Source organism: Podarcis erhardii (genome assembly GCF_964252035.2).
Source record: "Podarcis erhardii genome assembly, chromosome: 8".
Classification (NCBI taxonomy): Eukaryota; Metazoa; Chordata; class Lepidosauria; order Squamata; family Lacertidae; genus Podarcis; species Podarcis erhardii.
This window is the reverse complement of record NC_138499.1, coordinates 42,762,492-42,785,813: the sequence shown is the minus strand read 5'-3', so window position 1 is coordinate 42,785,813 and position 23,322 is coordinate 42,762,492. Positions and strand designations below refer to the sequence as shown.

The window sequence follows — 23,322 nt, the reverse complement described above, 5'->3', positions numbered from 1 at the left end:
TGTAAATTGAACCTGTTAGTGCTAATATTAAGACATTCACCTGTGCATCATTTAATAAGTTCTGGAAATGTTTCTTCTGTGCTTCTAGCTCTTTAAATTTTTTTGCTTCCCTTTCATCAATTTTTTGAAGCTGCTCATTCAACTGGACAATTTTCTGAAAATATAAACAGACAAAAGAACTGGCAATAAGATCCCACTCATTACATGCACAATGTATTAACAGTTAAGCATCTTTCTTTGAACCTCAGTATTTATGCATGAATTCCTATTTTCTTTACAGGTAACTTTCAATATAATTCTATTTGTAATACATTTTTAATTATATTTATATAGATAGATGGCAAGATACTATTAAGTAGAGAAAACAGTTGCACTGATCCAAATGTTGTAGACATATAAAAGTGGTTCCTCCCTTTCAAATGACCCAAATGATTGTTGCTTGCATCAGTGCTAGCACTGGATTTTGGGGGGTCCTTTGGCAAGATGCCCTCGGGAACAGGTCCATTAGTGCTCTCACTTCATACCTATCACTGCTTGCCCTCTTCCTCTAAGCTCTATCTGTACAATTGCCCACAAAGAGAATGTAAGGTGCAGCTTGATCTCCTCTTTCTTGCCATTGTTTTGTTTGCTCACACAATTACAGACTTTACTGTTTTGATACAAGTAATAACAGGCTGATGGTAGGGGAAAAACAGCACAGATCCACAGGAAGCGCTGGATTTGGGAACCTGTCTCAGGAAGCATCCTATTACTCCAATGGTCACTGGTGGATGTTGGCCTCAGCCTTTCCATAGAGGTGGTTTTTGTTGTTGATTTGTGGGGGTGCAGCCTCTTCTCCCTGGATGGGAGATGTCTCCATTGATTTGCATAGTGGGAGGGCTGGTGGATAAACAACATTGATCCACATGAAAAACAGTTTGTATCAATATCACTCCACCAAATCATAATGCTCTGGGAAAAGAAATCATTGTTAAAACCAAGACCTATCAGTCAAAATGAATATCCCTCCCCACTCAATCTCAGGGTGCTAGTTTCAGTATTTATTTATTTCTTTAAAAATAGAGCAGTCACTTCAAAAAATAGTGTTTTGGTGGCACTTAAGTTCACAAAGTGACTCAGAACTTTAGCGAGTCCTTGATCTGAACTGAAATGCATTCTTCTAGCACAATCTGACTTGGTAATGAGAAATCCTCAACCAAATATGCCCTATTCACCTATTATTCAGCAAGTACACAAAGCTAATGCACACCTCTAATATACATCACCACTAATAAAGAAAGGCAATTTGGTGGTGATGGTGGGGTCGTCTATCATTAGAACTGTTTGAAGCACATTTTAGAATTTCTGTTAATACAAAATTTCACTATATTGCCAATAAAATATACAAGCCTTGAGGAAACTCAACAGTTCCACTATACTGGCTAGTTAATATTGTTTTTGTCTGTTACTATGTTGTGTATTTTTTGCGTATTTATTTTGTAAACTACCCTGTGATGCTCGGAAGAAGGATGTTATAGAAATTTTAATAATAATAACATAACATCTGTAATTAAAATGTGTGCAGCAAATAGTTTTATGAACACCACATAAGGAACAATAAAAAAAAATGTTGGCTTAACATCTGCTTATGAAGATGCTTTCATGAACTTTGTTTCCAAGTTTTTGAACCAAAATAAACATAGAGTTAAAGACAAAGATATATAACTCTTGCCACACCCCCAGTAAGCCTCCAAAAGACTAATGAGTTGTTCTTTGTCACATTGTTTCTACTAAATTTTTCTTGGGGAAGGGCAAACTGCATTAGTCACTGCCATTAACATGCTATTTTGAAAATACTATTAGTTGTGTGTGTGCTTCATTTTACAGAGACCATTACAACTGGCACTATCAGCTATTCTGCATGTGATTTTAAATTATATCATACTATTATATTTAAAACTATACTGTATATACACAAGTATAAGCCGACCCGAATATAAGCTGAGGCACCTAATTTTAGCACAAAAAACTGGGAAAACTTACTGATTCGAGTATAAGCCGGTTCACCACACCACAAACCTGGTAGTGGCAGCAGCGGCGGAGGAAGAACAAGCAGCCCAAAAGGGCTGCTTTCGGGCTGCCGCCGCCAACAGTGGCAAAGGTAGAAGAGGAGAAAGGAGAAGCCCAAAAGAGCTGCTTTCGCAATGCTTGTTCCTCCTTTGCTGCCGCCGACAGTGGCAAAGGTGGTGGAGGGGGAAGGAGCAGCCCAAAAGGGCTTCTTTCGGGCTGCTTGTCCCTCCACCGCCGCCTCTGTTGCTCGCAAGAGCAGGCATAGGAGCCGTGATTGGGAGAGGCACAGGGCAGTGCAGCTCCTGTGCCTGCCCTTGTGAGAGGCAGGCGGCAGCGGCGGAGGGACCAGTGGCGAGAAAGGGCTCCTTTTGGGCCGCTTGTCCCTCTGCCGCCGCAGCCGCCGCCCGCCTCACTCGAGTATAAGCCAAGGGGGGCTTTTTCAGCATTAAAAATGTGCTGAAAAAGTTGGCTTATACTCAAGTATATACGGTAGTTACAACAAAAGTTGGACTTTCAAGTGATTTGTGTGTTATATTAATTCAAATGCCAACTTGAATGCCTCCACTTTCAGTGAAGCTTAGCAAAGTTCTCCCATTTTATAGGAAAGGGGAAAGAGTCAGCACTGTGGTGCTGCCAGTTTTAACTTACCTTAGAATATGCTTTTTGAGATTCATCATTTTTTTTCATCAATGCCTCTTGTTCAGCCACAAGCTTGTCAATGTCTGCTAACTTCTTCTCAATTTTTTCTTGCAACTTCTCAAATTCCTTCGACTTTTTTTCTAGATCAGTCCGCAGTGCTTTAACCCTTTTCTGTTTATAATAGAAGGAAAATACATAAACTGAAGTAGCTCAAATGCAAAAGCAAAGGAAGAAATCCAGCAGTACTCTGTTTGCTTCAGAAATATATAACTGGGAGAACTTATTTTATTGGATAAAATTGTAACTTTGACATTCATGGTAGTTTCTAAGACTCTGTACATACCAAGCATTTCCCATCGGGGAGCACTGGGGATAAAATAGACCCCATAGCATAACCACCAGGGTAGGATCAGAACTACCCACAATTCCTATTCCACAGAGCTGATCCAGGAGAATACCATGGTTAAAGGCAGGGCTTTTTTTTCAGCTGGAACTCACCAGAACTCAGTTTTGGCACCTCTCAGGTGGCTGCCATTGCTGTTATAAGAGAACAAGGGAGGTGTTTGTGGTGTGTTCTGGCACCTCTTTTTCTAGAAAAATAGCAGTGGACTTAAAGGTATTGAAAGCCGCAGAAAGATAGAGACACAAGAAAAAGGTATCCCTCCCCTTGTTCCACTTTATGTAAAGGTAATCTATCAGAGCAGCCAAGGCCAACTCTGTACCATGGCCAGATCTGAACCCAAATAGGAAAGGATCTAAATAGTTGGTGTAATCCAAGAATATTTGCAGCTGCCCTACCATAACTCTCTCCATCACATTCCCCAAGAAGGGCACTTGCAACTGGTCAACAGTCATAAAGCCCAAGGGGTCCAGGGCTGGTTTCTTTAAGAGAGGCTGGACAACCACCTTTTCAAGGCAGCAGGTACCAGCACCACACACAATGAAGTGGTAACCATGCTCTGGACTTAACCAGTCAAACCCCGTCTGCTATATTTAATAAGCCAGAAGCGACGGGGTTGAGAAGGCAGAGAGCCTTCTCAGTAGTGGCGCCTGCCCTGTGGAATGCCCTCCAATCAGATGTCAAAGAAATAAACAACTTTTGGACTTTTAGAAGACTTCTGAAGGCAGCCCTGTTTAGGGAAGCTTTTAATATTTTATCAATCATTGTATTTTAATATTCTGCTGGAAGCCGCCCAGAGTGGCTGGAGAGACCCAGCCAGATAGGCAGGGTAATAATAATAATAATAATAATAATAATAATAATAATAATAATAATAATACAGTTGGGCATATAGCTGCAAGCACTTTGTACAGCTAACTGCATAAGCTGAAGACAATCCTGTAACACATCACCAATTAAGGCATTGGGTACTTCATCTGGAATGGCAATAACTGCAGCCAAGGTCACTCCAAAATAGAGCGACTTTATCTTCACGTTGTGTAGCAACAGACTGTGCCCCACAGTGGGAGGCAGTATGATTCTGAAACCATAACAAATCTACAAACCTGCCTCATGTTCTCAGAAAATGGCACATGCGACCAGAAATTCAAAGACAGTGTAAGGGTAAAGAAACATGCCAAGTAAGCAATGTAACTCAGATGCTGGGAGTTTCAAAACAAAAGGGACAGTATACAGACATTGTCAGATAGCGCCAAAACTACATGTAAGACTAAATAGGGCAGATGAACACCTCACTTCTGATGGGTGAATGGTAGCATAATTTCCCACCTCTGATTAGAAGAAAAGCTCAGTCCATGTAACAAGCCGCGCTCTTGCCTTCAAGACCTTAAAACATTTTAAAGCCTGCACTTTCATTTTCAACAAGCGTCTTAATTCATTACTGTTAAATTGTGAGTCTGGAGTGATGTTTTTGTCTCAGGTTAGACCAGGGAGTTTTGAACTCAGATTAGCACAGATATTGTAACTGGTTGTTACAATATTCATTCAGGTGCACAACATTCATCAGAGAATGGGGAAGATTGGAAAGGACTTCTTAAAAGTTTATGGTACTTTTCCTAGTTAATTGATATCAATCAATTGACTCAACAGTTGAAGTCAATGCTTTAGTCTTCCATTGCATGTTCATGATTGATTTTGTGAATATAAATCCATATAATCTGAAATGAAAGATTTTGATGTGCAAAAAACACAGCTTTAAAAAGTTAGTTTAAATCTCTTCTCCATACCTGGGTTAGCTTCCAAGCACTTACTTCATCTCTGATTTGTTTTTTTACATTATCTACTAAGTTCTGTAAGTGAAATTGAAAAAAAAAATTATATAGGAACACATAAGAAAAAACAACAGGTAGAACAAGTATAAATTAGATATATATATTCTGTAAATCAAATGATAGAAAATTACTAAATTGGAAACAGAATGACATTTGAAAAATGTGGCCATGGGAAGAGGGAGAGAGGGGCAATACAGAATAATTTTATGATTTGGGCAAGGGTGGGAAAACTGCCCCCCTCTGGGTGCTACATTCCCTCAGGGGGAATAAGTCAGGAGCTACATGCCAAAACTGGGCAAGGCTGGTGGAAATGTCAGTGGGGCCCAGATACATTTCCCATTTCTCCCCCATACTGATGTGCATATGCTTGCATGTGCAAATCCATGCCCATCTCTCTTTACTCCTTTTCCCAGCTGCCTTCCCTCCTTGTTCTACCGCCACCATGAAGCAATTAGGTCTACAATACAGCTTCTGTTGGCATCTACCGAAGCTGATTCTTAACCCCATTGCTTTGTGGATGGGGTGGCGGACTTGAAATGTGAGGGGTAGAATTTCCCCACTCCTGCTTTAGGGAAACCTCAATTCGAGATAATTGTAACACACAGTCTTGTCTCCATATCAAATAATTGGGCTCATTCATTCTCTGAGCTGTCCTTCAACCTCAGATTACATAATTAACTATGTCATACAACATTAGAGGTCTTGCCACAAACAGGACTATCTGGTTGGTTTTCATTTCCCAGAGTCCTCAGCTACCACCTCAAGGCAGTTTCCCAGTTTGCTAGCACAATCTCACAGGAGTTCAGGTAGCATCAAATCATCTTTTAAAAAAGGGCCCCAAGTCACAAGATGCCAAGTTAAAAGGGAACCAGAAAGCTATTGCATGTCCAGTGGAGAGGGACTAATAACTCATTTTCAGATTTAAAAAAATTATCCAAAAAAGAATAGCTGGTGGCTTTTAAGTTCATACAACTGGTTCCAGATAGCTTGTATGTGCCTTTCTTTCTGGTGGTCAAAAGCAGGACATATCTTTCCCATTCTATGGGAAACTACTTTTCAGTTACACAAAACTGTAGTCATTAAATCCCTGATTCTAATCCAGTTATTGTTGAACATCCCTACCCCCTGCAAAACAAGTCACAAACAATTTACTGGCCCTCTGGATGCAAATGCATATATACCTATTTCCACTGAAATCCACATCCAGCCAGTTCAACAAGGCTTGGATGAGCACCGCTATATGCTTCTGCATTAGTAATGGACCCAAACGGCTGCTTATATGCACAGGCTTCTCTAACTGAACTGGGATACCTGCTGTTATAAATTGCTAAATAGGTTTACAAACAGTTTGATGCATGGGAAAAGTTTAGAGTAAGGTTGCCAACTAGTCATAAAATAGGACTTGGCCTGCTTTTGTACTTTAACAGCATCTTGAGCTGTAGAAAATAGCTGGTGGAGCTTTACACAGCATGGCTATAAACATTATAATCTACTAAATTCTGCATATCAAGCTGATATTAAAGTCATAGCTACAAAGGAGTTGGGAAACCTGGCTCACAGATGCTGTATTTAGGCCTAAAGAACTTAAAGCTACATCAAGCTTTAAATATTGCAAATAATATGGCAGGGTGATGCTAAATAGATTAATTGACATGCACAGAAACATTCTAGTCAGTCATTTCACATCTTCAAATAATTAAAATATAAAAATAATGGAATAACTTTTACAACCTTGAAACGTGTTTTTTCTTTTGTAAGGCTATATTCCACTTCGTCCAGTTTTGATCTGGCTTCATCATAAGCCAATTCAGTTGAATAAAGTTCTTGATTGACCTTTTTTAAATGATCTTCCAATCTGCGAATATTTTTCCTTAAAACCTGAATTTCTGATTGATATGCCATCCTCTTTCTTGAACTGTTAAATAAAAACCGAAAACCTTACAACACTAACACATCTTCAACAGTTTATTACAGGTTGAACCTCTCTGAGGATTTGGAGGGGGGTTATGTTTAATTTTATTTCACTTCTGTATGGGGATGGAACTGATTTTTTAAACTCCTACGTCTTACAGAAATACTTCACTGTGTTCCCACTGATGAAATAAAGTTTAATGATTGCTCATACAAACCCAAGCATTCCACAGATGTGCCAACCATTTGATTCTGACACACAGCACGGATGATCAGACATATCGCAATTACAACTACTTATCACTACTCTAGTTACACTAGAACCCATTGTATGTATGAAATAACTCTCACTCCAGCTTCCTATGATGAGTTTTTTGAAAGATTAAATTCAGAAAAATTGAATGATAGAATCTTGCTCTTTTCACACTAATCACATGATAATCTATAGTGGGTTTACAAAAGTTTCTGTAAAACAAAAGATCATGTTAAAAGATCATTCAACATCTGGATCCATATTTTGACTTGAGAGGGATAGGCAAAGTGCATTGTGCAGTGCTTGATGGTCATCTGGCTGATGGGTGCTTGGGAACAGCAGCAAAAGGGGATTCGCCAGCCCTATGCTTGGTGCTTGGAAAACACTGATCATAGGACTGGTAAAGTCCTTTTCAGTGGACCTGAACATACTACCCATCCACTGTTGTCAGCAAGTTTAAAGATGCGGTCGGCAGGGGCCAGCTGTGTGGTTGAGATCCCTGAAGGAAATATGGTTGATCCAGCCAGGGGCAGAGGAAGGGGATGCAGTGGGGATGGGCCACCCCCAGTGTCACCACCAAGGGGGGTGACAAAATGCTGGGTGGCATTCACCACAGGGCCTGCAGCGCGCCCGAGCCATGCTGGATTAGGCGACTGGCCCATCAGTTCTAAGCAGGAAGCTATTCAAGTGAGCAGTTATAATCTCATCTCATTTAACATTCAAGAATCAAGATGGACCAAGGAGCAAAGTAACTAAGAGCTATGAACAAGGCAGCAATAACTGTGCGTGGATGTGGGATTTCCCCATTCCCTTATATGCGTAAAATGCTTTAGATTAAATTGAATGTTCCACTGGTTTCAGTAAGAATAAAAAAAAATCAACGAAACCAAACATCCAACTCAATTGGCTTGAAGCCTAATTGAAAGTCTATCAATTATTAACCACTTCATTTACCTTTCTCTGAATTTTTGCGCAAATTTTCCATTTTCATCATGAAGACGTTTGTTTTCATTCTGTGTTTTGAGTATTTCATCAAGAAGATGCCTAAGTCTTTTTTTCATATTGCTTAGATCAGAGTTCTGATTGGCTTGCTAGGAAATATTATAGAATATGATGAACATTATGAAAATTCTACAACACATGGACTCAAAAACATATTAATTTGTATGCGTTTTTTAAGCTTACTGATGTTTCCACAATGTTCTTCTCCTCTAAATATTCAGTCATTAAAACTTTGTTCTCATTTTCCTGAGTAGCAATTTTCAGAGTCATCCGCCTTACCTAACATTAAAAAGATAGTTTAATTGCTCATTCAGCATTTAATTGCAACATTGTAAATTTTCATCATAGTAAAATTTCTTGTTAAAATCTTGAAAATGTAGTTTCAGAGCTTCAGTTATAGCTTTGGAGCAGTATAGTGCTATATTTAGTGAAAAGATAGTATTTGCTGCTTATATCATAGTTATAATTATGTTTTCTTTTCCACCCCTGTCACACACAAAAAAAAACTACTTGGGCCCTGTTCTGTCTGTCGATGCAAATGAAAAATTTGACAGCTCCTAACTACCCTGCTACAGGCTATTGGAACTTCCAAACCAAAATAAACAAGTGCATTGTGTCAGTGAGTGGGATGAAGGCACAATGTAAATGTCTTCAGTCTATACTTCTAAAAAGGAAAGCTTGCCCCAGTTCTCATGAGGGCCTAAAATCAACATTTTAAATGGCCAAAACATATTAAACATAACATATTAAACAAAAAAGTGAAAAGGGCAAACTAACATAAAAAGGAAATTAAGAGAGGAAAAGGAAAATAAATCCAGTTTTGCAGCCATTTTAAAATGAACATAAATGTGAACCACTTTTTTTGCAGAGGTCACAAAAAAGAACTTTATAGGATTCTTAGTATGCCTTTGTAACAGCACAGGCACCAGCATTGTTTTGGAGAATAGGACGAAAGCAATTTCTAGGGCCAGGGCCAGGGCCAGGGCCAGGGCCAGGGCCAGGGCCAGGGCCAGGGCCAGGGCCAGGGCCAGGCTTGAGTGCCAGGCTTAGTGTTTATGGTGCCCCCCCCCCGGCACTGTCCAACTATACAATTGCATGGATCTATGATTCTAAGTGTTATTTCCCAGTGCTGGTGCACTTTCTGTTGAATCTGATCAAGTGTTCAGCACCAGGCAGCTGCCATCTGTATCTGCCTGCAATCCAATACCATCTAATATAACAACACTGCTATGGGCACTCTGCTGTAGTGTGTGATGGGGGAAAAAAAATAGCAGCTACCCAACTCAAATGGGATGCATACAGAAACCCCAGGGTAAGGATATGGAGGTGGCCAGTGGCAGTGTGCTGCTCATTAACAGTGCAAAAAGGACTTCTAGTTGATGGCAGCACTATTGGTGGAGCCCACTAACACCTACTGCAGAAGAGGCCGAAATTAGGCACAGTGAGTCCTATTCAGATGTGTAGGTGCCAACAGATGTCCAAGCATGCCTGCTGCTGACCCTGGGGGTCTGGCAAGCTGGACAGTATTATTTTTAAAAATCTATCAAACATTTTTCACTTAACTAGATAACATTTGCATTTATTTGACTTATTACAGGACACTTAACATTTCAATAGACACAGTGTTAAGGACTTCATGTGGCATTCACTTCTAGAGGATTTATTTGCTTGCATATAAATATTCAAAACTCACTTTTTCGTGCCAAGTCTTTAAATCAGCCTTTGTCTTTGCTTCTTTCTTGTTTAATTCTTCAAGAAGTTTTTTACTGTGTGATACTGCTTCCATTTTTGCTTTTATCTTGTAACTGAAATCATTGGCAATGAATTCAGCATCTTTAAGCTCTTTCCTAAGAAGAGGCAAGAATCAAATTATCCATCTGGCCAACTAAAGAAGCTGTTTATTAACAAAATATTATCAAACCAGTCAGAATCATCAGGTTTTCTCAGACATCTCGCCCCATTCCACTGCCCATGTAGCAGCCCTAGATCTGTTTCATTTTTCAAATTCTAATATGCAACATGATCCTAAGTATGTTTACTTAGGTGTAAGCCCCACTGAGTTATATGTACTTAGAAGTAGTCTTAGCCTCTTCCCTCTTAGGAGCATAATTTGTGTAAGTTAACCATCAGCCACTTAGTTAAGAAAGACTTCTGCTAGCAATCTGATCTGTTATAACGAACATTTGTTATAATGTAGTGGAAGTTGACAGGTAGGATGAGCTGATGAGAGAGGATCAAGTGAGCAAAACAGGAAGATTAAAGTGCTTATCTGCTCTCAACATAGAGGGTTGTAATCAACATAGGAATAAGCAGATCGTTCCACAGTGTAAGGATTTCTCCTTGCACAATGGAACATTCTCTGCTTTCCTACCCCTCTGCATTCTCTGCTTTCCTGTTCTGGGAGTTTCCCCAAACCTCTAGAGCAGATTTGAAGGCGACATAGGGGTGGAGAGGGAGAATTCACTTTGCACTAGCACTAATTCTTGTGCTATCGCAAATATTTGGTTGAATACCACCCTTACTTTTTACATCATTGGTAAATCATGGTGGTGCAGAGTTAGCTGCTATTTTGTCCTGGCCTGATTTGCAAATAGTTCTTAACTGTGATTTAATGTGAATGAGCAGCTTGCTGGGTTGTTCTTGACTTACTGCTAGTGGTTTGTTTCAATGAAGCAATGAGCTCAGATTTGAATGACACAACATGCCAAGCCTTGTGCTTTGTTTCCAATGTGGCACAGCCAGGAGTATTGGAGGAGCGAAGCAGGAACTTTTCAGCAGCATGCACCAGCATGCAGCTCGGTAGCAAACCATGCATTAACTTTGGTTTGAAGCAGCATGTGACTACAGCCACTATTTTAAAGATTTTGTATTGTTGAGGTTTTTGTTATTTTGTTTGTTTGTTTGTAAATTTCTATCTTAGTGTTCCTCCCAAAGGATCCAAAGTTGGCAAAAATATCTTTAGTAATAAAACAATACAATGCAAACTTCTAAAAACAATTCAAACAATTACAGATTGAGGGAATGGGCTATAACCTAGGCTAGAGATAGCTGCTATAAAAGAAAAATATTTCTGTTCCAAAGGAGCCCAGGGTGGCAAACACACAAATGATAAAACTATTAAAATATTAAAGGCATCTCCAATACAAGTGCAGACTGGGAAAGATTTCTAACTAAAATGCTTGTTGGAACAGGAAGATATTCAGGAGGTGCTGAAAAGACTACAGAGATAGTGCAGCTCCCTCCTTGCATTGTTTCTTCTGTTATCATCAGGTTGGTCACTGCTTTACTTTTGGGTGAAGACGGGGGGGGGGGAAAGTAGGTGTTGAGTGATTCTGCCTTCTCTGTCACCCAACAGCATTTATCTGTTTTCTCCTTGCAGAGGACATACTATTTGTCTGTTCTTCCTCTTGCTTTTAACATAGCCAAAGAAACTTTTATTACTATTTTTAACCTCTCTTCCAAGCCTGTGTTCCTTCTGAGCTTTGGCCAGCATGATATTCATCCTGCAATTGATGGCTACTCATGTATACTCCCCACCTTTCTTCAGTTCCTTATACGTGCCCCTCTTAAATCTCAACTCATCTGTAAGCTCCTTTCCTTTCTTGCTGGAATTGTCTGCATTTGTCCTTCTGATATTTCACCTTTAAGAAACTCCCGCCCATCTTGGACTCCCTTCTCTTTGAGTATTTCTGACCATGGGATCTCACTCTGTAGTTCCTTAAGCTTTTTTTGAAATGGGCCGTCTTGTCTGACTACACTCAGCTTTCCCTTGCCTCGGTATCATGAAACAATTGCTGAAAGCATTGCGATAAAGGATGTTTTAAAAAAGGACTAAGTAACCCTAAACTGAGCACATTTTTAATTATTCTAAACCACCACTCTCCTTCCTTGGAGGTTTTTAAGCAGAGGTTGGCTGGCCATCTGCCATGGATGCTTTAGCTGAGATACCTGCATTGCAGGGGGTTGGACTCGATGACCCTTGGGTCCTTCCCAACTTTAAGTTTCTGTGAAACATTTGCAAATACCAAGAGGCTGGAAACAAAAGGCAAAAGCCTAAACCCCAAAGCAAAATGTTAGTGTTCCACAACTGCACCACATAACATTTAAAAGCCACTGATGTGGCTTGGTGCCCAATCCCTGTAATCCCGAGAATGTGTAAAGCACACAAGAGGAAGAAGTAACTTAATCAGACACAGTTTTCCAAAGAATGTAGTAGACTATATACAAAAGGAGAGAGACAACTTGAACAACAATAATACCACAAAAATTTAAAATGCTTACTTTAAACCCATCAGCAATGACTCAGCTATTTGTATTTGTTCAGCCATATATTTTCTTTCCCTTTCACACTCTTCTGTGAGATCTTGATGCAAACTGTTCACCATCACAAGTTCTTCATGAACTACATCATATCCAGTTTTGGTCTTTAAAAAGTAAAGAAATTAATCTGACAGTGCAAAGCTCAAAATGTTATAATATTGTTCTCATTTTTTTGTCTCCTTGTGAAAAGGTGTAGTGTTATTTCTTTAATTCTTTTGCATTTTTCTTTGCTGCCTTTTAAAGGATAAAACTGAGACTTAAAATCCAATTCTATGTCCATTTACTCAAAAATAATCTCAGCTGAATTTAATGAGAATTAGGATTGCAAATTTACATACAGCTAAAACTCTTTGGGAAGCTGGCTTATTTTTATTGAGTATTAGGCAACCAACTATTTTCCCCTTTCCCAAACAGAAGGTGGCTAAAGTTCTTTCCTTTGGGCAGATGGATTAAGAAGGTGTGAATAACCATAGCTAATTTAAATAATTTGAGAGTGCTAGTCTACTGCAGTAAGTCCTGTTGTACATTAAAGATGGACACATTTATTGTGGCATAAACTTTTCAAAGAAGCAAAGTTACAAATGTCCTCCTCTTGGCTTTTCCACTCTGTGCCTATGTTAGATAATCCCTACCCACTACCAAAATAGTGATTTGAGGAGGACTAATCAAATAAAGTTTGGATCACTATCATCAAAACATTTAACATATTTTATCGTTTTTAGTTTTGTTGCATCTAACTTTGCTTAATCATACAGGCTTTGTTTGTTTTATTAAATTTCTATACCACCTTTCATCTGAAGATAACAGGGTGCTTTACAATATAAAATCACAAAAAATACACAGCATAACACACACACACACACACACACACACACCAGTTTAAAAGGATGTATGTAGATTGTTTAATTAACCAAAGGCATGGGAGAACAGACTATATGCATCAGCACTCTGCTTGTTCACAGGAAGCCAAGATAAACCAAAGTCAGATTTACTGTGATGTATGAACATGATCAATGTGTGCTAGGAAATTATTATAAATGATTTCTCTAATGATTTTTTACAACAGTTTCAATGCTGCTTTGATAGAACCAATGAGAACAATGGTTCTTCCAATAACTTTGCCTTTCTTTTATTTTGCTTTTAAAAGTAGCAAGCATTTTTTTAGTTAATCTTCTTTTAAATAGTTTTCAAATTGCTATTTAAGCTGTAAACCTACACACACTGGTCTGAGAAGACTCACTTACTCCATGGAAATTACTGCTACACAGACAAACATAGGACTGCACTGTTAACTTCATAATGTCATACCTGGTTTGAAAGAAAATGCGGACTTAACCATTAATTTAAAGCCACTTTTCTGGTTGGGTCTGTTTTTAATTTAGCATTTATTGTTATATATATATTTCAAAGAGTTTGGCTTAATCTATACATTACCTTTTATAATTAATCTGCCTTTGCATTTCATAAGTTAGGACTCTTCTAGATTCCTACTTTAAAAGGTGCTGTACTTTCACATTTCTCTTTATCATTATAGGCATGTAATAATAATGCAGGAACAAAATCTCTGAAAAGGGCATGTACCAAACTCATTGGGCGTGGGGGAAATAAAATAAAATATTTAATCTGTTTACCTGTGTGTATATCTTTTTCACTTGTGCCATAGCACCACCTTCATAAGACAGCTTTTCTCCCAGCAGAGGGCTGTATTTCTTCATGTAGGCTATATTCTCCAGAACTTTTGCATTAGCTACTTCTATTTTTGTCAGTTGGTTTACTGCATCCTGGAGCTGATTATTCTTTTCTTCAAAATGCCACTGTAATTCTGAAATATCTCGTGAACACTTCTCCCATTCTGCAGAATAAAAATAAGCTATGCAGTATAACAAAATTATGACAACTGTATTTAAAGACGGAACATATAATTTCAGCTGATACACTGTCAGATCTCTATGCAGTTTCCTATGAAATATATATGAAATATATGCTCACATATCCTTCTATGCATATAACAGCTGCTGAAATCATGCCCATGGCAAAGAGAAACCAAGTTTGGTACCTTCCCTCACATCAAACCTTCCATCTTTGCTAGTTGAGTAGTGGAAACCCATCCTGTCACAGCAGGGAGCCATTTCACGCTCCAGGATGTCAGGGTGGAGCAAGTGAGTCGCTACTTCCACGCAGAGCCACTCCTTGTGGTATCAGGCAAATCTCATTTTCTGTAGCATTTTCTGCTCATATTTCTTTCATCATCCTGTGGACCAGCACTATTAAGGGATGAGGCAGTAGGAAGACCTTGGACAGTGGTATATGGTTCTGAGGCACCAAAAGGCTACATCTTGGGGTGGAGTTCCATCCAGGAGTGTAGATGGGCAGGACTCAAGCTCCCCACACCCTTGCAGCATCTTACTCTACTGTGTGTCACTGTAGCTGTCCTATAGGAAAGTCTCTCAAGTCCTGCTGGAGTTTCTTCCTTCAGGGCTACCAATAAGCTGTCCTGCCCAGCTAGCCTTGTGCTCTCCAGCAAACTCTTTGCCTGCCCTTTCTCCACTTACCATGTGCCTCCTTCAAGCAGCTGCCTTGGCAGAGGCTGCCTACCTCTGCACTCTTTCCCTCTCTGAGCTGGCTTTTGTCACCTCTCTCAGCACTTCTCCCCTTCTTGGTTGCCTTCCCTCTTTCCTATTCCTCTGCACTCATCTAAAGAGTCCCAGTCTTCCCCTCAGGCAATCTCCCCTCTTCCCTAATTGGCTACATCTGTGGCTCCTTTTGGCTTCTGGGTGGGTTAGTGCCGGGATGGAGAACCTGTGGCCTTCCAAATGGTGCTGGACTCCAACACCCATAATCCCAAACCACTGGCTATGCTGGTTGGGGCTGATGGGAATTGTAGTCCAACACCACCTGTGGATTCCCCACCCCTGGGCTAGTAAGCATACAATGCCTAAATGTGACTATCATTGGCAGACATGGATAGCCCAACCTCTGCCATAAGTGGGAGTGAGAGAGATGCCACAAAAAGCTGGGGGATGGGGAGCTGGTGGTGCTCATAATGTATTCAACCTGGGCATGGGTCCCACCCTTTGCTTCTTTCCCCTTGTTGTCCACCTATGACCCTTATCAGTAGACGTGAGAGCAAAGACATGGGCAACTGGGAAGCAAGCTTGAAATAAAGCTCCTCTCTCTTTTTATTTCATAGCTCTGAGCAGAGTTCCTTGGCTCCTCTGCTCATCTTGATTCTTGAATGTTAAAGCAAAGAAAACTTGAGATATTTACCATCCACTTGAATAATTTTCTATCTTAGAATAGGATGTAGTCAAGAAAAGAATCGAGGAGAGCAGAAGCTTCACCTTCTACTGTAAGAGGTGAATGGTGGGGTAGGAAAGAACCTAACTCTCCCTTGCTAAATAAATGATAAAACAGAGAGTACCTTGGAAAAAAGAGTTAGTTTGCTTTCGTGTTCTTTGGTGATTCTCTTACACTGAATTGCTTGAATCCTACTGAATGGTCCAGAATGTATGCAACTCCCCAACACCCTGTGAACTCATCTTGTGCAGCTCCATTAATGAATAAGCAGTTCAATTGGGAAAGGTTTACTGCCTTGTGCACCACTGGTAGTGTGAACTGTGGCTGATGAGAGCTGTAATGCAAAACATCTAGAAGGCACCAAGTTAAGGTAGTTTGCCTCACTGGAATACAAGATCCAATAGGAATAATTCTCCCCATTTTTCAGGTAGCCTTGGCTAAGCCAGGTTCAGATGAGCCCCAGCTGAGAGGGGATGGAAATCATACACTAATGTATCTCAGGCTGACCCAGGATGGGAGACTTCAGCTGGCTCAATGAGAGATAGACCTATTCCACCACCACCCTCATCCTGGCAGATCTTGGGTTTGCATATAATGTCATGATATCTGTGTTATCAACACAGCTGATTTTGGTGATTGGCCACTGTTATGTTATGTTATGTTATGTTATGTTATGTTATGTTATGTTATGTTATGTTATGTTATGTTATGTTATGATTCTAATTTCATTGTCTTCTAGTTGCACAGTTTCCTACCCACCCCAAGCTTCAAGATGCATCTCATGCAGTCCATGACAACTTACACATAATCAATTTGTTAGTATCTAAGGTACCAAAGGGCTTTGGGGGTCATATTCAAGTAAGTCTGAAAAAGTTTCTCACACCTGCTTTACAAGGTTAATTTTCATACCTCTTTGAACAGCTATGGGAAGCTGTTCCAGCCTCCAGCGTGACAGGATATCAGCATTTAGATATAGCTTTTTTCTGCGGTTTTCCTCAAACTTTAAAGCATCTGCAGCCCTTTTACGTTCCTCTTCTAATCTCATAACTAATTCTGTGACCTCTGTCAGAACAGCTGTTGTTTTCTGCTTTAAAGGCTGGACATCTTTTGAAATTAAAAAGGGGGGTGTAGAAATATTTGTGGCACTGTTTCACATTTCAGGTTTATCTAAAATGCATGATCTGAGATGCATTTTTAACAAGTTTTTAGTATGTCACATACACAGTCCTAGAACCAGGAACACAAAAATACAGTTTATACAACAATAAACAGTGCCCCCCCCCCCGAAAAATAGGTGCCAGAACTCACCATGAAGTTGTTGCAGTAAGTTGCTGGGTGACTCGGGGCAGCCCTGAACAGATACCAGTTTGTTAACTGTGTTCACACCCCAAGGATGTGCTAAAAACTATGGAAAGCTGTCTCCATAGCTGGTTCGGGGGTTGCCCCTGGTTGTGGCGCATGTCAAATAAATGCACCCCTGCCTCCCTCATTCTCTTAGATTCAGGCAGATGGCTAGGGCAACTGGGAAGCAGGAGGCCATGTGCTTTAAATGTATGGTGGAAATTATTTATTTATTCATTCATTCATTCATTCATTCATTCCCCGCCCATCTGGCTGATTACTTCAGATTCCCTCCTCTCCCATTCTCTTCCTTTCTTGTTACAGATAGGTAGCCGTGTTGGTCTGCCATAGTCAAAACAAAACAAATTCCTTCCAGTAGCACCTTAAAGACCAACTAAGTCAGTTCTTGGTATGAGCTTTCGTGTGCATGCACACTTCTTCAGATACATGTGTATCTGAAGAAGTGTGCATGCACACGAAAGCTCATACCAAGAACTGACTTAGTTGGTCTTTAAGGTGCTACTGGAAGGAATTTGTTTTGTTTTGTTTCTTCCTTTCTTGTTATTCACCCTCGAGAAAAGCTTTCCTTATCCCAATGCCTGTCTCTGCCCATCTTTTATGTAATGCTCGTGGCTTCTCTGCTCCCTTTACCATACTGCTGCTGCTTTCCCCTCAAACTCTTGCAGTTCCTTTCCAGTTAGTTTCATTTACTGAGGGTCAGAGAAAAAGTGACCATGGCTTGAATAGGTCCAATTGACTAAATGGAGGTGGCTGCAGTTCCACACACGAAACTGCAGATGGTGCCTAAAGAATTCCAGATATGCTGCAGTCCCAAGTGGGCTTTCCTTTCTTTCAAAAAGCAACACATTAAGTATGACTGCCCAGAAGAACTGAATTCAGATAGGTGCTGCAACTTTATATTGATAGCTATAAGGTGAAGCCCATTGCTGAGCTATTTCATGGCAATCACATGAGGACTACATGTTTTGTTGTTGCAATAATGCTTCAGTCCTTGGGTTAACACTTCTCTGCCAAATTTCCTGCCGTATTTTGCAGTTTAAAACAACAGTCAACAGAATGAATTTTGCACCTCTTCAATGTAATAGTTTGAGGCTGTAACTTTCACACTTTTTACCCAATTTGGACCTCAGAAGATGCCTGGAGGATATCCAGAATGTATTGAAATAATTTGCGGGAGCATCGTGGAAAAGATAAAGTATAACAGTATAAAATGTGTACAACATGCATGGAATGTGCCTTGTTTTTCAGATTTTGCATAAGTAAATGCTAAAGCTTAGTCTAGCAACTGTATATATATATTTTCCATTTAGCCTACTATTGTAAATTACACAGACAATGAATTATTGGGGTGTAATTGCTGGGCAAAACAACACTTACCCCCTTCTTTTCTACTAGAATCAATGCTTAACAGTACTGCTTGCCGCTGTGTGTAAAGCAGCATGAGACACAACTCTGCCTGTTTTCATGAGAAAATATTCATCAGCATTAAGAAAAATTTGAATATTTGAATGTTTTCAGTGATGATAAATTATCCATGAAAACACTATCCTGCAAATGTATATAGCTGTTTACATTTTAGCTTATGTTTTAGTAAACATTATCTAAAAGAAAATCTGTTTTAGTTTCTCAGTTTCAAAAACACAACATACTTTCAAAATCACTGTTATCAGATATATCTTAGTATAAGCAGTGAACACAGAATATGTCGTGGAAAATGAATTTGGAAAAGGTTCCTTCACTGTAGCTAAGGGCTATTTCAACACAGCAGTCAAGAGAATTACTGTTTTCTCCTTTGGTCCTCTCCCTTGCAGAAATTTCTGAGTTACAAATGGCAAATGGCACCATCCTACAGATTCCAGACATTCCAACCACTAGAATGGGCACTATCTAGTATAAATAATTCTATAATTCTCAGAAAATAAGTTGAACTAAATAGTTTGGCTAATAACATTGTGACAGAGAGGGTAAATACTCAACCATTTTTACCTTCCCAGTATAATGACTGTTTAGCCTTCAGTTCAGAGGATAACCAGCTATCTTCAACATTTTTAATATCTGACTTCCTGTAAATATAAGTAAATATTTTAAGGCTGGAACACCCTTGTAACATCTACATGTTACTTCAAATCCATCTTCAGTATCCACATCTTTCATGAAACTATTGCCTTAATCAAGGGACCTATAACCCTCAAGATGTTGCTATGAGACTTCAACTCCCACCAATATGAGAATGTTCCCCATTCTCATATTGAGAGCCAGTGTGGTGGCTAAGAGTGGTAGACTCGTAATCTGGTGAACCGGGTTCGCGTCTCCGCTCCTCCACATACAGCTGCTGGGTGACCTTGGGATAGTCACACTTATTTGAAGTCTCTCAGCCCCACTCACCTCACAGAGTGTTTGTTGTGGGGGAGGAAGGGAAAGGAGAATGTTAGCCGCTTTGAGACTCCTTCGGGTAGTGATAAAGTGGAATATCAAATCCAAACTCTTCTTCTTCTTCTTCTTCCTGGCTTATCCCCTTAACACCTCAACTCTTGTGGGAAGTGAAATATCAAGATGGCAGGGTGGGAAGTCACTTTTAAATTTGTATTAAATTTGAATTGAGGTGGTAGTAAATACATTTTTTAAAAATTGAAAAACTTTAATTGGTCAAAATATGAGTGGGGATCCCTATGTGTGCACAAGCAGGCTTCCCTCATTAAAGTGAATGGCACTATTTAGTGGGAAGAAACTCCAGTGAAAACCCTAATTATTACAAATTGTATATGGATGTTATTGTATATATTTTAAAATTTTATATACGGATGTTTTATGATGGCCTATATTTGTAATGCCTAATAAAGGTTTGGCGAAGTAAGTAAGCAAGCATTAAAGTGAATGGGGAAGCCCTTATTCATGCTAGAACTCCATGTGTGTATTAGTAAAATAAAAACAATTAGAATGGTGCCTGGTACAAACATTAAATCAAAACTCAGAAGATCCTTACCATGGAATTTTCTCCAGCTTGTACAAGTGATCATACTGCAAATACAAAGAAGATGCTTCATTAACATATTTTATGTTGTAGAATTTGCACTGAGTATGTGTATGGAGATAAGCTGAATTTGTTTTTAAATGATTTCACGGACCACAGACTTTTTTTAAAAAAATAAATCATACAAATATGACAGTAACGTTATATTTTATGTATTGCTTTCCTAAACACGTCAAGCCTTGTAACAGCAGCTTTCATAACGGCAGTCTATGAATCAGTTAACAAGGTTAAAATCTTATTTTTTCTATTACTACTTGGCTTACAAAGTAAGTGTAATCTGCCAAACATTTGAGTTGTGGATGTAGTGTGTGACAGTTGGACCAAAGGGTTGGATCAAATGATCCACCTCTGGGCTATTTGTGATTTCACGTTTAAAGAATATATATATATATATATATATATATATATATATATATATATATATATATAGTGAAAATACAATGACTGGTCACACATCCTGTTCTGATATATTGAAATCTGTGTTTCCCAACCAAACTGAAAGTTTTTAATTTTGTAGTCAAATAGCAGTGGAGGGAGCAACCCAAAATGTCCATCATAAGGCAATCAAAATAAGAAAATTCTATACAGTATTATTATTTATTAAATTTGTTTACTGTTCTCCATCCAAAGAATTCAGGGTGGTTCACAGCATCAAAATACAAAATACATATTGTTATGAATGCGGGTGTGGTTGCTCGAGAGCAAACAGGCAAGTCTCCCCGTTGGTCTTTTCAAGGCTTTCTTATTTGTCCAAAATGTTCACAATACAGACTGACTCAATTCCATGTCTGCTCAGTCACTAACAGACTCTGGGAGTAGGCGGTCCTTAAACTTTCCCCAGCAGAGCAGTTTTTTGACACCCATCCTACGCCTCCCCTCTCTGCGCATGAGCCTACTGCGCAGAGAGGGCGTGGGCAAAAGGGGACCTGCCCCCCCCGCTTTGCTCAGGTTCGGTGTTGCTCCCTGTAACCCAACTGCCCTTCCACCTCCCGCCTCTGAGCTGATGGCAGTTCCCTGACACATATTAAAAACAAAGCAAACCAATAACCCCTCCTCCCAGAAACACATTTAAAAGCACCTAGAACGTTAATCAGACAAAGGCCTAGTTCAAGAGGAATGTTTTTGCCAGGCGCCTAAAGATGTAAAATGAAGGCACCAGGCGAGCTGCCCTGGGAAGAGCAACCCACAAATGGAGCCTTCGGTATTATTGCTCTTGTTGTTTATTATTGTTTTTGTAGTATTACTTGTGCCCCTATTTTTGATGTCAAATAAAAATGAGCTCTAGTAAAATTTCTGTGAAGGTTGGGAAATAAATAAAGTACCTGTTGAAAGGATTCTTCCACTTTTACTTCTAGATCTTGAATGTGATGGATAGCTTTGTGAACACATGAAGCTGGAGCATTTACAGCAGCACAGCTACGTTGCTTGCAGGGCAAGCCCCCCCAAATGTTTTCCTTCATCCCTAAAAGTATTCCAAAAAAATGGGGGGGGGGAATGCAAGTAATAAATATTTTTACAAGTTTTACAAGTTACAAAGAATGTGTGATCAACTACATTTTATAAGTAGATGTCACACGGAATCTTGTATTTCAAGCTCCCAACACCTTTCTTAAACCAGGAACAATAGGCACCAATTTGGAGCAGGATGGTGGTGGGAAGAGGAGATGTTAGCTATTTGCTTTCATGCCAGTTCTCTAACAACTCAGGGCTGCTCTCCCTCTTTTTCTAATTACTGTGAGCCACTTTGAGAGGCCATAACTGTCTGAAAAGCAGGATAAAAATGTAGTGAGTAAATCATTATTGCACATTCAGGCACGTAAGAGCAGCCTTATCTGTCAAGCTGGAAGAGGTTAGGATGCTGACTCAGGGCCTCCACGGTATTGCCTCCGCTGGTGGCCAATGTCAACCAGACAATAGAGCATTGCAGGTACTTGGATGCTATGCCAGGCCATCTGCCAGCAATACACTCACTATGGGCCTCTTGCTGTGCCAGCCTGGAGCTGGTGTAGCAAAAGATTGTGTTTTTACTGCTCCTCCACCTTTTACTTTGTCCAGTGTGACCTACAGGTCTTCAAAGGTGGTGGTGGCTTCACCACTCCATTCAGTCTTGCTGCTCCTGGCCAAGATTCAGGATTGCAGCCCATTGTCATAAAAAGTAAAAAAAAAAAAAAATTACAGGCTTGCCATGCAGCCCTATGCAGTTCAGTGGGACTTTGGTGGGATCTAAATGCCTTGGTACTCAAACAACTTCGAACCCAAACGCTGCAAACCTGAAGTAAGTGTTCTGGTTTGCGAACTTTTTTCAGAAGCCGAATGTGCTCTGTTCTGAGTGTTAAACTTCCAATTTGAGTGCCACACTTCCGTTTTGAGTGTTACGCTGCTGATTGAAGTTTTTCACTTCAGTTTTGAGTGCCACACTTTCGTTTTGAGTACCACACTTCCATTTTGAGTGTTACGTTGAGTTCTGTCTGTCTTTGCTAATTTTGCATTTTTGTTTTCGAGGCTTATTTGTTTTGTTTTTCTGACTGTGTGGAACCCAGTTCAGCTACTGATTGATTGATTGATTGTGTGACTGCAGTACATAGTTTACTGCTTTCATTTTATGGACCAATGGTCTCGTTAGATAGCAAAATCATGTTAAATTGCTGTTTTAGGGGTTGTTTTTAAAAGTCTGGAACGGATTAATCCACTTTGCATTACTTTCTATGGGAAAGTGCACCTTGGTTTTGGAATGCTTTGGTTTTGACACTGACTTCCAGAATGGATTAAGTTTGAGAACCAAGGTACCACTGTACACACATATAAAAACTGTTCTGAAAAGCGCTTTTAAAAATACATTGAATTTTCCATAAGGTTCACCATCGCCATCAAGTGTCACATTGTATATAACACTTACAACACACTTAAAATGTTTTATTTGCAGTTATATAGCTGAGTCCTTACTCTCAGGTAAGAATATACAGTCTACAGCTTTTGCTGTTAGGTATATATTTCGCCCTCTATGGCTAACAGCAACTTGCAGGGAGGATCAAGACTAGGGCTATGACATAGAGAACAAGTGTCTGACTACCCTGATCCAATATGTTGATCCTAATCCAAATTAGGCCCCACAATATGAATGAATGAGAACGATTGAATTAGAATAGAAAAGATGTGGACTGTTTTCATGTAATAATTACTCTGACTCTTAGTTTCCAGTTCCAATCAAATTTCACATACATGTAAT

The 23,322-nt window shown here is 39.6% G+C and overlaps 1 protein-coding gene across 11 annotated transcripts in view; it reads right to left on the bottom strand.

The window, feature by feature from the left end:
- CCDC178 (coiled-coil domain containing 178) overlaps positions 1-23,322 on the bottom strand; it is a 131,249-nt gene that overhangs the window by 97,482 nt on the left and 10,445 nt on the right. For 10 of the 11 annotated variants that reach the window (XR_014159398.1, XM_081873671.1, XM_081873676.1 and 7 more), the window contains 13 exons: positions 21,419-21,558; positions 20,049-20,083; positions 19,052-19,128; positions 16,613-16,807; positions 14,038-14,258; positions 12,368-12,510; positions 9,780-9,933; positions 8,270-8,365; positions 8,039-8,175; positions 6,652-6,835; positions 4,876-4,938; positions 2,698-2,859; positions 41-154 (listed from right to left, as the gene is read on the bottom strand). Coding sequence is in view for 10 of the 11 variants with exons in the window: in XM_081873671.1 (XP_081729797.1) it covers positions 41-154; positions 2,698-2,859; positions 4,876-4,938; positions 6,652-6,835; positions 8,039-8,175; positions 8,270-8,365; positions 9,780-9,933; positions 12,368-12,510; positions 14,038-14,258; positions 16,613-16,807; positions 19,052-19,128; positions 20,049-20,083; positions 21,419-21,558 (1,721 nt within the window). In the remaining variant the exon portion in view is untranslated. Of the gene's footprint in view, positions 1-40; positions 155-2,697; positions 2,860-4,875; positions 4,939-6,651; positions 6,836-8,038; positions 8,176-8,269; positions 8,366-9,779; positions 9,934-12,367; positions 12,511-14,037; positions 14,259-16,612; positions 16,808-19,051; positions 19,129-20,048; positions 20,084-21,418; positions 21,559-23,322 lie in introns of those variants that run through there. The other variant, XM_081873669.1, reaches the window with a different exon arrangement.